Source organism: Eublepharis macularius, chromosome 2 (genome assembly GCF_028583425.1).
Source record: "Eublepharis macularius isolate TG4126 chromosome 2, MPM_Emac_v1.0, whole genome shotgun sequence".
Taxonomy (NCBI): Eukaryota; Metazoa; Chordata; class Lepidosauria; order Squamata; family Eublepharidae; genus Eublepharis; species Eublepharis macularius.
The window spans coordinates 70,297,827-70,312,348 of record NC_072791.1 but is presented as its reverse complement, the minus strand read 5'-3'; the positions used below and the strand labels follow the sequence as shown (position 1 = coordinate 70,312,348).

General features: G+C 42.0%; 2 protein-coding genes across 2 annotated transcripts in view; one reads left to right on the top strand and one right to left on the bottom strand.

Moving 5' to 3' along the window:
• Positions 1-6,066: 6,066 nt before the first annotated feature.
• Positions 6,067-14,522, bottom strand: part of HEATR4 (HEAT repeat containing 4) — a gene marked incomplete at its 5' end in the record, with an annotated part of 43,356 nt that continues 34,900 nt past the window's right edge. The window contains 5 exons of the mRNA XM_054969942.1: positions 6,067-6,547; positions 9,786-9,835; positions 11,104-11,275; positions 12,061-12,139; positions 13,919-14,108. Of these exons, the coding sequence (XP_054825917.1) occupies positions 6,359-6,547; positions 9,786-9,835; positions 11,104-11,275; positions 12,061-12,139; positions 13,919-14,108 (680 nt within the window). The remainder of the gene's footprint in view (positions 6,548-9,785; positions 9,836-11,103; positions 11,276-12,060; positions 12,140-13,918; positions 14,109-14,522) is intronic.
• RIOX1 (ribosomal oxygenase 1) lies at positions 7,940-9,767 on the top strand. Its single transcript, XM_054972221.1, has one exon. It carries the CDS (start codon positions 7,969-7,971, stop codon positions 9,724-9,726), a length of 1,758 nt encoding a protein of 585 aa, XP_054828196.1. The 5' UTR covers positions 7,940-7,968; the 3' UTR covers positions 9,727-9,767.

Genomic DNA, 14,522 nt, shown 5'->3' with positions numbered 1-14,522 from the left:
ATGTGCCTCTGATGGAAAGGCACTCCCAGTTTGGAGCAAACCTCCATGTGGAAGCAGCCACTGTGTCACATCATATGGAAGGAAAAGTAATTAAACAGTTCTCACTCTCCTCTTTGTGATGCAAACTTTTGCCTGCTTTTTGTACAAGCAGTGATTTTTTTTTATTTCCCTGTACAGCCAGTGCATAGGATTTATGTCTTCTCGCTTTTGTCCCTAGGTTTTCTTTTTCTCTGTGCCCATGTCAATCTTATGCTGGCATTGTAATGGCCATGAGTTTCACATCCCTGAAACTAGTATAGTGGATAGTTTCAGGTGGGCAGCCATGTTGGTCTGCGGTAGAAGAGCAAGATTTGGGTCCAGCAGCACCTTAAAGACCAACTACATTTCCAGGGTATGAGTTTTTTTAAGAGTTAGAACTTCCAAGGTGTTACTGGGCCCAAATCTTGCTCTAGTATAGTATAGCGGATGGATACAGCTTCTTACTGTGTATGCACACAAATAGTTCACTGCAGATTTCTGAAACTTCACTTGCTTATTCTTGTGATACAGATATGAGATTCATCTTTTAAACTTATAAACTTTTTCTTTAAAATATGTTCTAAACCACACTGCCACCTGGTGGTAAGCTATTTATATACAGGTATATTTCATAACCTTTTGTAAAGAAGGGACTTGGCCACTCGCAATCCCAGTGTTCATTTTCCTTATCAGCTTGATATCATGCTTAGTGTGGCAGCACAGTAATGATATTTCTACAGGAAATTCCTCTTACTGTTTGATCACCTCTACTCTGTGGTTTGGCAATGAAAATGCTTCTACAAAAATGATCTGGCAACAGATGCCCTGTGTACAAGAGAAAGCACAGATCAGATAAAGCTGGAGTACCTAGATTTAAGTCAGTTGAGGACCTGATCCCATGCAGAGTTAAATGTACGTGAAATCCATAATCATTAGCATCCCTAACACAGCACAGGATCAGACATCCTGTCTTCATTTATTTGGACCCAAATACTGGTGGTGAAGGAATGTGTGGGAAGGATCGTGGCACAATCTTCTGGTTCTGTGCCCTTGTATTAAGCAATACTTATGTGTTTTCCCTGCATTACAATTTCCTAATGTCCCAGGATTCCAGCTGCATAATTCCATCTTCTGGCTATCTCTGCACACTGTGCTCATTTGAATTATTTTAAAATATTTCATATCACATTTAGACATAAAACACCCAAAGCATCAAATGATTAAAAATACCTTTCACCTAATGTTCATCTAATGCTTCTCTGATATTCCCATTCCCTCTTTAACATTCTGCTGGTTCAAATTATTCCTTTAAGAAGGAAAGTAATATAAATGCAAAGGCTAGAAGCTGAGGCAGCTATGATTTTTAGGACTTTTCTGTTAGGTTTCACTGAAAATTATATTTCACAGATGTAAAAAAAAGCAAAGCTGTAAAATGGTTACAAGTTTAAATCACATAGAAAAGCACACTTGTGAATACATATTAGTTTCATCTTTCCAACCTAGTAAATTTATCTGGAAAAAGTACGATGCCCCATTCAGACCAGGCTTCTCAGTGCACTGCTTAACTTTGCCGTATCGCAGCTGTATCATCTTGTCCCTTCAGATCTGGAGGCAAAATAAAACAGAGATGATATCAACAGTTATCAGTTAAGGCCAACACAGAGTTTTCCCAGAAGCCAAGGGCAAAATACTTGTCCCTAATATAATTGTTGGCACTAAATAAATATAGAGTAAAAGTCACTAAACACTGGGGGTACTTTGTCTCACACACAACATAACTATGACCACCATGGCAGATTGCCTCAATGTTCCCTAGTCTTATATTCCCTAGCGCAATATTGTTTTAGCTTTTAGAGATGTGCCTGGTAATCCCAAAACAGGTTACATGTTTGAGATATTGGTTAGTTCCACAAAGCTCTCGTAATCAATTAACTTCACAGTAAGAAAGTTGGTAATCTGAATCCATGTGTACTTAAATAACAGAAGTATTTGTAACATACTTGGCTGCATCTATGTAAGCACGTAAAGCCTCAAAACTTAAAGCCTAAAAAGACAAAATCCACCTTCACAATAGTAAAGAGTCCAGTAGCACCTTTAAGACTAACCCACTTTACTGTAGCATAAGCTTTCGAGAACCACAGTTCTCTTCATCAGATGCACCTTCACAATGTGAGCTTACTCTTCCCAAAGATCTTATTTCTGATCAAAACTGGTAGTCTTTTGATCATATTGTTGGTCAGTCCTGATTCTACATATTTTCAAGCCCTAAGAACAGAATTACATATAACACGTAGTTCTATGATCCTGTTAACCAATTTTTATAAACATAATGAAGTTACTGGGACATGATTTATAGTGCCATTGTAAGCAGATTTATACCCCTCAAAGCCTATTGAGTTCAATGGACTTAGAAGGATGTGACTCTGCTTAGGATGGTATGACTAGAGGAAAATCAGTATGGAAGGAGCCCAGCTATTTAATCCTGCTCCATTTTTCCACTGAAAATCAGACTCACGTGCTACTTTCGGCATTAGTGGAGTGGAGGTTATCTGTTCCAGGGTCAATGCTTTTGGGAAGCAGTTTCCCCCCCTACTTCTCCATAGCATCATGACTTACTCTTTTTAAAATGAAAAGTGGGAATTCAGAAAACCAGGTACACATACTGGTATAACGTTGCATGGATACAATAGTTCAGTGTCGATTTTTTAAAAAAAAATTAAAATCCCCAGTAACCCAGGGAAAGGAGGGGGTGGCCACTGCATGGGGGCTGGGGCAGGGAAACTGGGGAAACCTGCTATGGGGAAGCCTGCTGCTGCTAAACTTTAGCAGCAGCTGCACCGGTAATGAGGAAGCCGTACAAGTCTCTCCCTGTGTGAAAACCATCAGTATGGCCAGCATGGGATGGAAAAGGGATAAGAGGCTCATAAGGAAAACAGGATGGGCAAAAGTGGCAGAGAAATGGTCAGACAGGACTGATAAAAACAAAGATAAATGACACGGATACTTTCTGCTGGAAAATATTTATTTTACTATGTAATAATTGTCTTTTACTCACTAAAATTATGCCTTAACTCCAGCTACAACCCACAACATTTCTAATCGGAGTGTTTGTGTGAGAAAGAAGGACTGGTGTACTACTGATACCAATCCTATGCAGAACTACTTGAATCTAAATCCATTGATTTCAATGGGCTTACACTGGAAAAACTCTGTATAGGACTGCACTCTAAATGACCCAGTGCTCACATGGGATCCTTCTGAGAGCACTATTGAATGCTGATAAAACGCAGCATACTTATTATTTCCTTGTACAATCCCAGTTCACGCTCTTAGCAGATTAATCTGACATATTGATATCCCGTCATTCCAACAAGACCCATATTTGCTAACATCAAGGGTTAAAAACTCATACAAAGCAGCTAAAAAATCATTCATACTAATACAGACACTAAACACTCAACCAAGCCCTAAAACATCACAATAGTTTCGCACAAACCAACAACTATTCCAGCAAAATTCATTCTTTATCCACCAATTGTCATTTTTAAAAATTCAAATTCCAATAATCGTTTATCTGAAATAACCTGTGTTACTGGTTTTTCAAAAGATAAAGTGGAATGGAATTTCACAGACAGATTCTGAACTGCAATACTGGAGAAGGAACTGAAGCTAAATTTCTGGTTAAAGTCGGCTGGACTATCTAAGAAGGAATAAAGATCCACTGCTAAATGGATCTGAAAGGTACTTCAAGAAAGAGGTGTGGACTACATGGAATTATGGTCTTTCAGATATATAGGTCCCAGGTTATGAAAGTGAATGGTTTTAAAGGTAATAACGTACATGATTAATTGAGCCTAGAAGAAAATAGCTAGCCATTGCAACTGTTTCATTGTTGGTATATGATTATGGTCCATCTCAGTAGTAAATAAGGAGCTGCACTACACACTGTCTGAAGCTTCAGAATTGTCATCAAAGGCAGCTTCTCACAGACTGCATTAAAATAGTCCAGCCTAGATGTTTTGATAGCAGCATGAATCAGCAAGGCCAGACTAGCTGAGTCTAGAACAGTGGTATGCAGTGGCTTGGAAGCCACATAAGACTCTTTTGACATGCCACCAGTGGCTCTTCTGAGCACTTTTCTCCAATGTGGTACCTCCCTGATGTTTCAAGAAAGGGTGCAAAGCCCTTGCCCAGTGGGACTTGTGCTTGGTAGATGATTACTACCTTGAAACAGTGGCTCCCGAAGGAATGGGAACCACTTTTTTAAGGTATGAGACTGCAAGCCTCCCTAATGTACAATCATCATGCCGATGAGGGAAGTAAATTGGGTCTCTATGAGTCACTGTGAGTCCCAGAGGCGTATCACTGGTCTAGAAGACAGGACACTTCCTTAACAAAAAATTGAAAAGGGGTGCTCTTTACCATGGACTGCCCTTGGTTTTTAAAAAGCACCCAAGACTTCTAACATGCTCAGATAAAGATAATTTCAAGCCGTCTAATGCAGGAAAGTCAATCCTGTAGATTGTACTAGTTAACATCATCTCCATCTTTTCTGGATTCATTTTTGGCTTTTTCTTCTCCATCCACTTGACCATCACATCCAGACACTAGTTCAGAGGAGAACGCTGCAGGTGTGGGCTTAGTTAACAAAATATAGAGCTGAGAGTCATCAACAAATTGATAAGAGTCCAGTAGCACCTTTAAGACTAACCAACTTTATTGTAGCATAAGCTTTCGAGAATCACAGTTCTCTTTGTCAGATGCATGGAGGGCAAGAAGAAACTGGTCAGATATATAGGTGGAGAGGGGAGGGCGGAGTAGATGCAAACAGTAACTTCTGATATGGAGATCAGTTTGCTTCTGTTAAGTAAGTCAGTTACTTCTGATCATGAGAAACCATTCATAGTCTCTATTCAATCCCAGCTTGACTAGATTGAATAGAGACTATGAATGGTTATCTCATTATTAGAAGTAACTGTCTTCCTTAACAGAAGCAAACTGATCTCCGTATCAGAAGCTACTGTTTGCATCTACTCCGCCCTCCCCTCTCCACCTATATATCTGACCAGTTTCTTCTTGCCCTCCATGCATCTGACAAAGAGAACTGTGATTCTCAAAAGCTTATGCTACAATAAAGTTGGTTAGTGTTAAAGGTGCTACTGGACTCTTTTTGATTTTGCTACTACAGACTAACACGGCTAACTCCTCAACAAATTGATGACACCCCATCCCTTAGTACTCTTTAACTGGTCCAATGAAGTTTTTAAAAAAGATTTTGCCTTTCATGGATTTTTAAAGTTTTAAAATGGTTAGTTTAGAGTAAGAAAATCAAACGTTTTGGTTTTTCATTCCGATAGCTAATTGATCAAACAAAATAAGATGATGTATGTGTGGGGGAGGGTCTCTTCTGATGGGCAATTTTTATTAATGAAATCGATATTAGAACTCCAAATTTACAGTCAAAACATATTTAACCCACTCTTTCTCCAAGAAAGTCAAAACAGTATCCATCATTCTCCCCATTTTATCCTCACAACAACCCTGCGTGTGACTGAAAGTGTGTGACTTGTCACCCAGCAGGCTTCATGTCAGATTCTAGCCTAATACCCTAACCACTACACCAAACCACTACACCACACTCTTCAGAAGCACCTTCTGCTCCAACGAGATGCAAAAAAGCCAGGATCAACTTTCTGCATTTAGGAAAAGATGCCTTATCAAAGAAGCAAGTAGGCACCAGGAACCACTCGCAGATGCCCATGGGTAACATATTAGGGATAACTGATATACTCTGATCTATGCCCCTGTTCACTAACACTAGCCCAAACCCCCTACAAGTGAATGGAGTGGTAAAACTGACTAAACCAAGTTTACAAGCAGATTCTGGTCTAACATTTTTCTTCTAAACAAAACTTAAAAAACAAGAAAAATCATGAGATTGCTGATATGAGAAAATAACCTTGCATTTTTTTTAAAAAAAGGCTATATAAGCACAAAAGAATATACACTGCACACCATGCATACCTCACAATTTAAAAAATCATTGTAAAACTGATTGAGGCACAGTGAAAGAAAGAGATGTTTTGCAATGCTGGTCACACACGTGGGTCTAGTTTTGGCTTTTCCGGGGCATGACATGAAGTTGTACAATTCCAAATCATACAAAACTGGTTTGACTATACACCACACAGGTCACAACAAATTACTGTGCATATCAGTATGGACGATGGTTCTGCAATTCTGCTTCCAAACTTTGGAAAAAAATTTATGTGCACACAGTTTTATAAAACTGCCTAGAATACCTTCTTTCCTACCAGAACAGGATTGGCTAAGTAGCTGCCTAAACATTTGGCACAAAACGGACAACGAGTGATGTTTCTTTGCTCTTTTGGAGGACCCTAGGGTTTTTTTTCTTCACTGTAGGAGTTTCTTCTTTCTTAGCACATGTTCCCTTCTCAACATAGTATGCTTCCAAGGCTTCCAAGAAAGATTTTTGGGTCCAGGAATTTGGTGGGATTCCCATCAAAGGCTGAAATAAAAATATTAAATCAACATTTAATCTAAGAAGTGAAAATATACATAAACTACAATTGTCTTTGCAATTCATCCTTCCAACAAGTGATACTTTTCCCTAGTTTCTTGAGTGTTTGGTGTCAGGTTTTGTATAATTATATGAATATTCTGTTTAACTTTGGTGTTTGTAAATCATGAGTTACGTGGTTCATATTAACAGTATAACCCACAAACAAACAAAACTAGCGTACCTTGAAAACTTGTAATATATAGCTATTAATTATTTCCAATTATTATAACAATTAGTAGAGTCCAGTAGCACCTTTAAGAATAACAAACTTTATTGTAGCATAAGCTTTCGAGAGCCACAGCTCTCTTCATTAGATGCATCTGACAAAGAGAGCTGTGGTTCTTGAAAGCTTATGCTATAATAAAGTTGGTCTTAAAGGTGCTACCGGACTCTACTATTTTGCAACTACAGACTAACGGCAAACTCCTCTGGATCTGTAACAATTAGAGCTCACTAAGGTGGACAGTAATCATAAGTAAACTTACTCTTGACTTCTGTTATGAAAAATTAGAGGCCTAGCTGTGTTAAGCTGTTGCAGCAAAAGCAAGAATTACACAACAACTTTTAAGTCTTCTACTAGCTTTTAGGGTGTCACAAGAATCCTTTGTATTTTCCCCCCTAGATCTCTGGTCATCTTGATGTAAAAGGTTATGAAGTCTGATCCCATCTACGTATATTCAATAGGAAGCCCACTTAATTCGACAGTGCTGACTCTACTAAGTATAGCTAGGCCTGCAGCCTAGATAGTATGGTCCATCAGTTAGCTCCAGACGCAACGACGTGGTTCCACACGATGACTGGGAAGACAGGATTTTAACCTTTGGCAAGTTTTAATAGTGGGAGGAGAGGTCGGGCAACAGCTCATTTGCCCATTGCGGCGAGAGTGGTTATTTAGAACTAAAAGGCAAGGCACCTCTGCGCTCATCGCAAGGTGGTGCTTTTCCCCAACCAAAAATATTTGCACACACGTTTCCAGTCTATTGCAGACTTGCGGCACCTTCCAAGACTAACACCAGCATCAGTGTCCATAAACCGCAGCCTTAGTCCAGCATAAACTCACGAAAACGTCTACTGGCACCTGATGAAAAGGGACTCTGGCTGGCGAAAGCTTATGCCAGAATAAAGTATGTTAGTCTCGAAGGTGTTCCCGGGCTCACAGGCCCATTCACAAGCAAGTCTCGTTTTAGCCCGTGAGCCTCCCGAGAAAGTATCCTCAAAACGGCAGTCGCCGTTCTCCTTCGGAAGCACCGCGAGACTTCCTCTCCCCCGCCCCGGCAGAGGCGCTTCAAAGGCGGGGCGCGGCGCACGCGGCGCTTCCGGCAGCGTGGCCTGGGCGCGCGTGCAGGCTCTTCGCCCCGGCCTGCGACATGGAGGAGTTGCTGGGGCCGCGCGTGTCCGCGCTCTCGGCTTACCGTTCGGCGGCCCTACGCGAAGAGCCACATAAGCCGCCGGCCCACAGGCTGTCCGCCTCCCCAAGAAACCAGAAGGTAAAGAAGCGGCGCCCGAAGAAGCCACCGCGCGGGGCTCGCCCACTTTCTTCGGGGGCCGCCCATGGGCAGCCGCCCGGAGACTCCCGCCTGGTTCTGGCGGTGGTCACAGCGGCAAAGAGCCGGAGGGTGAAGCTGCGCTCCCGCCGCAGGGTGCTGCAGGAGACGCGGGAACAGAGCCTGGAGGCGGGCGACTCAGCCCCGGCGGCGGAGATGGACAAGAAGGGGCGCGCTTCCGCCCGGTGTCTTCAGGCGGGCTCCTCGCTCCGGCGCCTCTTGGGGGAGCTGGGGGGAGTCCCGCACAGCCGGGCGCAGGCGGCCAGACTCTTGGAGTGGCTGGTGGCTCCGCTCTCCCCGCAGAGCTTCTTCGAGCAGCACTGGGAGAAGCAGCCCCTCCTGCTCCGCCGGGGCAACCCGGCCTATTACCAGGGGCTCTTCTCCACCGCCGAGTTCGACGCCATTCTGCGCGACCACGAGGTCCAGTTCGGAGTCAACCTGGACGTGACCAGCTACGAAGACGGGAGGAGGGAGACGCACAACCCGCTGGGCAGGGCCCTGCCGGCCGTGGTGTGGGACTTCTACCGGAACGGCTGCTCGCTGCGGATGCTGAACCCCCAGGCCTTTTCCACCACTGTCTGGCGCTTCCTCTCCCTCCTGCAGGAGCAATTCGGCAGCATGGTGGGAGCCAACACTTACCTCACCCCTGCGGGCACCCAGGGCTTTGCCCCCCACTATGATGACATCGAGGCTTTTGTAGTCCAGCTGGAAGGGAAGAAGCACTGGCGAGTGTACAGCCCCAGGAAAGAGGCGGAGGTGTTGCCCCAGTTTTCCAGCAGCAACTTGACTCAGAATGAGATTGGGGAGCCCATTCTGGAAACCGTGTTAGAGGCAGGGGACCTGCTCTATTTTCCTCGTGGGTTCATTCATCAAGGAGATTGCCTCCCAGAAGCCCATTCCCTCCACATGACTGTCTCCTCCTTCCAGAGAAACTCCTGGGGAGACCTGTTGGAAAAACTCCTCCCTGCAGCTTTGCAGATGGCCATTGAAGAGGACGTGGAGTTTCGCCAGGGTCTCCCCATAGACTATCTGGAATACACTGGAGTCCTGAACTCAGATGTGATTGATCCTCGTAGGACTGCCTTCATTAAAAAAGTACATGCTCTGATCGCTAAACTAATAAACTATGCACCAGTTGATGCAGCAGTGGATCAAAAAGCCAAGGATTTTTTTCATGACTGCCTCCCTCCAGTGCTGACTGAGAGTGAAAAGGCATGCAGTGTATATGGACTTCCCGCACGATGGGAGAATGGAGATGTCCAAGATGTTGATGTCCCATTCCGTGAAAATACAAAGGTACGGTTGCTTCGATATGGGATTGTAAGGTTGTGCAATGGAGGAGACAAAATGTTGCTGTATTATACCACAGAAAATTCAAGGGTGTATCATAAGGAGGAACCCAAGTATTGTGAAATAGAGCCGGAGTATACAGATGGTATTGAATTTTTGCTGTCTTCTTACCCCAATTATGTCAGTGTAAAAGCCCTTCCATGTGACACCTTGGATGATAAGATCGCTTTAGCTACCGTTTTGTTTGAAAAGGGATTGCTGATTACTAAGAGCCCTCTGTTTTCTGTGTAATGTGTCATAGATGACCAAAATAAATATATTCTGAAAAAATACCCTTCTGTTGCACTTACTAGTAATTCTGAGAGTGTAGTCCAAATCTTGGAGAACTTCTGGGTCTGACCTGGATAGACAAATTCATATTTTAAATTTTGTCTGACCGTAACAATAAACAGAACAAATGCTAGCTTGGATCCCATTTCCAGCTACAATTTGTGGGTGAAAGGAATTCCATCTGCAGAAGGGTGACTTCCTTGCCTTCCCCCCTCCCAATGCAGCCCCAAATGCTCCCTGGAATGCTGCTTCAGGGGGACAGGGTGCGGAGATCTGCCTTGGGAGGAGGGATTTACAAAAATCACATACAAACACATGAATGTGTAGGAGTTTTAGTTGAGACCCAACTCCGTATGTGCACATTACATTAATACAATAATCTTTACAGCAGTTCTTCACTAAACAGGAGGAAACCTTTTGGATTCAGTTCCATCTGCATTCCCCTGTTACTCTGAAAACTGATTTTTCTTTTTCCGCTTTCATACTAAAGATTGCAACAAGCGCGCACACACTTTGGCTGAGACTTCTCCCTTAATAAAAATGAGATCAGTCATTATTTAAGTACAGCACTACAAGCATGTAACTTGGCTTGACTGTATGAGAGGGCAGTTAGAAATACAGTCTGGTGCATAATACAGTTGAGTAGGCACAACCTAATACTTCTACAGTAAGATGGCCACAGATAATTTGGACAGCACAGCACCCTTGTTCTGTGGAAATTAAAGTTGCCTCATATATCCCTCTGGTCTGTTTGACACTAATCTGTACATGGCACTGGCTCTTGGAAGTCATAATGTGTTCATGGGGCTTACTTCCAGAAAGATAGGTAAAGGATTAGTGCCTTAGAACTGCACTATTAATGGATTACATAAGGAGCCAAGTGGCTCTGCTGCCACCAAGAGTGTAACCGCACCCTTCCCATGAGGCATGGGGAAGGAAGAAGAATGAGAACAAGGTCAGGAGACATGCAACCAAAAGCCAGCTGCTCCTACAGAAACAACGAGGGTATCTAACAAGCCGCTTGCTGGGGCTGTACCCTTAGAGGGCAGGCACTCCGGCAGTTGTATGCTATATACAGGACAGGGGCATCTAGGAATTGTTTTGCAGCCACTCTCTTGCTTCTTAAAAAGCAATCAAAACCTTTCTTCTTGGACTTGTCTCAATCCCAAAAACACTTATTTGCAATGTCCCTTAATTTCAACAAGATCCCATTTATACATTTCATCTGCAAAATGGAGCAGTTTGGGTTTTAAAGGGTCTTTGAGGGCCCTTCGGGTGGAGTAAAAATTGACATTTAAAAATTAACATTCCTCTAGACTACTCCCTGTCTCAAATTACCTGTTGAAGTATATTTAACAGCATCAAGAAAGATTTCGCAAAGGTCTCTGTATATAAAGACGTCGTCCTTGTCACGATATATGCGGTGAGCTTCCTGCCATGTCCTCTCTGTTATCTCTTTAAGTTTCTGCAGTTTCTGTATCACCAAATCCTTTTGGGTTAATGTTGTAATCTGCATTACAAACAAATGTATTACATTAATGTTTATCACTAGCACTTTATCATTTTATCTTATTAATATCAAATAAAACATCATAAGGCGGTGATCAAGCTCCTAGTTCACTAGAACTCTTCTTCAGGTTGGACATGAAGAAAAATTGAGAGGAGGGGAGATTAGGTATGATAAGCCCCAGTGTGCAGATTGTAACAAACTTGAGAAAGCAGAAGTCATTTCTTCCCTACTCCTTTTTTCTCTCTTAACATTCAACCTGAAGAATGAATAATGTGTACTCAAACGCTTGCTTGCTATAGCTCCTAATAAAGGTATCATACTTTGGACTTGCAGTGCTATGACTGCTTTTTACCCCTACTTGGGCTCGTATATGAAAATACTGTTAAGTGGTCCAGTTTCTTTTTCAGGTATGCTTATTGGAAACAGAGCAAACAAATAACTTCTACAATGAAGTCATGCCAAGATGATGACGCTGTAAGAAATTAAAACGGGTAACATTTCTTTTAAATAACATCCTGCCTTTCCAGTTTGTGAATCCACAGAATGGCTTATTAAAGTCAGGATTCCCAGACACCCTGTATCTAAAGAAGAGAGCGCTGACTCTTGAAAGCTTATATCCTGGAGATCTTTTCGGTCTCTCTAAGGTGCCACAGGACCCAAATCCTGCAGGATACCCAAAATAACAGAAGCATATGTGTGCAGACCAGCCCCAGAAACACTGGCAAAAATCAGAGGGTTTGTCTTTCCCAAGATAAAATTGTAAGGATCTTCTGCATTTCTTTCACCTTGTCCTTGATCTGTTGAATCATTTCTTGTTCTTCTTCCTGCTGGAAATTTAAGGTCACCACTGCACGGTTCAGCTCTCTGAATTTGAAATAATAGCTTGTTAGTTGCATGCTGCAGAGTTTCCACCTGACAGTCTTTGCAAAGAAAAACAGTTTGCATACCCAGTCCTCTTTCTTGTTGGCCTGAATCTATTCTGACCTTCACATAGTACCACTACCCTGAAGTAGTTGCAGCATTGTAAGAAATGCTTTTTGTATTAAAGAAAAATTCTTAATAGAAACATTTTAGTAAATAAAACAAGCCACTTAAGCTCATTAAGGCTGCAGTCCCAAGGACACTTTACTGGGAGTAAGCCCCACTGAATAACATGAGACTTGCTTCTGAGTAGACTTGTTTAGGATTATTTCCTAAAATATGCAATCTACCTGTAATCAGATCAGGAGACAAGCATGAATAACATTTAAAAAAATGCTTTCAAGTGCAATTCTAGGATCTGTAGAGCTTGTCACAATGGTATGATCTAGGATATCATTTATATTCAAAACCATTTTCTTCTCTTGAAATGTATCTAAAAGTCTAATTGAAATTGATTTTCCTGGTCCCAGTGAGCTACATCCCCTCAGACCTCTGAGCTGATTCACTGGCCCATCCTGAGATTAATGTGCAGTATATCCAGGCAAAGAAATTCTAATTTGCATTGCTTTATCTCAACAGCCTTACAAAAAATGTACAGCATTTGCTGGGTGCAAAGCAGTTCATTAGTACTGATAACAACTCCAAGCTTGTTATAGCTACCAGTTCTATGGTTGTGGTACTTCCATGGAGTCTAGTGGCATATCCTTATAATTTCAATTTGCAACTTCACACACACACACACTACCCCCTGGAAGGTTTTTTTCAGATCAAATCAAATGTATTTGGACTGATAGGTCATAAAGTCAGGTCATTTTAACATGGACCACACCAGGCCATAGTTAAATGGTAGATTTGAACATAGACAGACGTGTGTTCAGTCTCTGCTGTCTCCAATTTTAAAAGGACTCTAGGGCAGTAGGGTTGGGAAAGACCTCTATCTGAAACTTTGGAGATCTGCTGCTAATCAGCAGGAATGGTACAAGTGGATTTGATAGACTAACGGTTTGAGTCACTTCTAAGGCAACTTCATATCACCCTCTTACTTCTAAACAAAAATGCTTTCAGGTTTTCAAAACTTTATTATTGTAATGTAAAATTTACTTCCCAAATAAGACAGGAAGTTAATTTACAATGCCAAGTGTGGTACACAATACTCACATGTACACAGAATTAGAAAGTAGCTTCTGTACCTGTTATTTAAACATAGTTGGAACGTACGTGAAGCTGCAGTTCTCAAAGCATGCTCACTGTGGACAATAGATTGGACCCTATGTTTCCTATGTAGAAGCTGTGCTAATACAAGAAGCAGGAGGGGTGATTTTGACCACATGTTCCTCCACATCATTGTGGCCTCTTGTTTTGTGTGGTTTTTAGTCCTTGCACATCCTCCAACTACTGGGATTGCCTTTTCGGTGATAAGAGCTGAGAGGAGGTGATACAGATCCACATCTGCCAACATCTTCCACTGGCAGTGCATATGATCCAGCCCCAAATCAGTGAAATCAGCAGAATGACAAGCAGAGCTTCTTTGAGACAGGAGGGTTCATTTTTCAAAGCTCAATACATTAGAACATGTACATGCAGAAGATGGAAGCATTACCTAGAGGTAACAAATGTGTATTGAACGTTCTAGAAGATGTCCCATGAAAAAAGCTATGGACAAGGAAACTCTGTCTACCTCAACACAGAAATGTATCTTACTTTGGGAAAGAAGTTACTTACTCTTTTACCATCTCATTTGGTTCCAATATCATTCTCTCCAGTAAAGTAGCTCGGACTTTTTCATCCTGCAGCTTAAGGATGATGATACTACGGCAGGCTTCCCTTCGAACTCCAGGATCCTCTTCATAGTGAACAGCCCAAAGAAGAAGATCTTCTAGCTTGGGACTTGCCTTACCTATCTGACCAAGAGCTGGCAGCAAAGAAAATAGTATTTATTTCAACTAAGTAGAACTACATTTACTCAGTTGCACAATATTTGCCAAATACAGGAGCAGAACTCTGGTTCACCTTTAGATGAGTTCTGTATTCTGAAATTAAACAGTATCTTGCACTGAAGGGGGTGTCTTGAAGCAAAAACTTGATTATTATACAAATTATATTTTTATAAATGCCAGCATTATCAGTGGACTTTGGAAATTCACCCACAGTTGTTTGTTTATTATGGTTTTGGATAATATTGTACTCATGGATTTTTACATTCTGCATAGAAATAACAATACTAGCTTGGATTCAGCCAGGTATTTTTGCAAGCAGAAGTGGAGCGCAACTTTCCTGCCTCCATCCTCTTGTAGTAGCCCAACATGTCCCCCAAACTTCTGTTCTT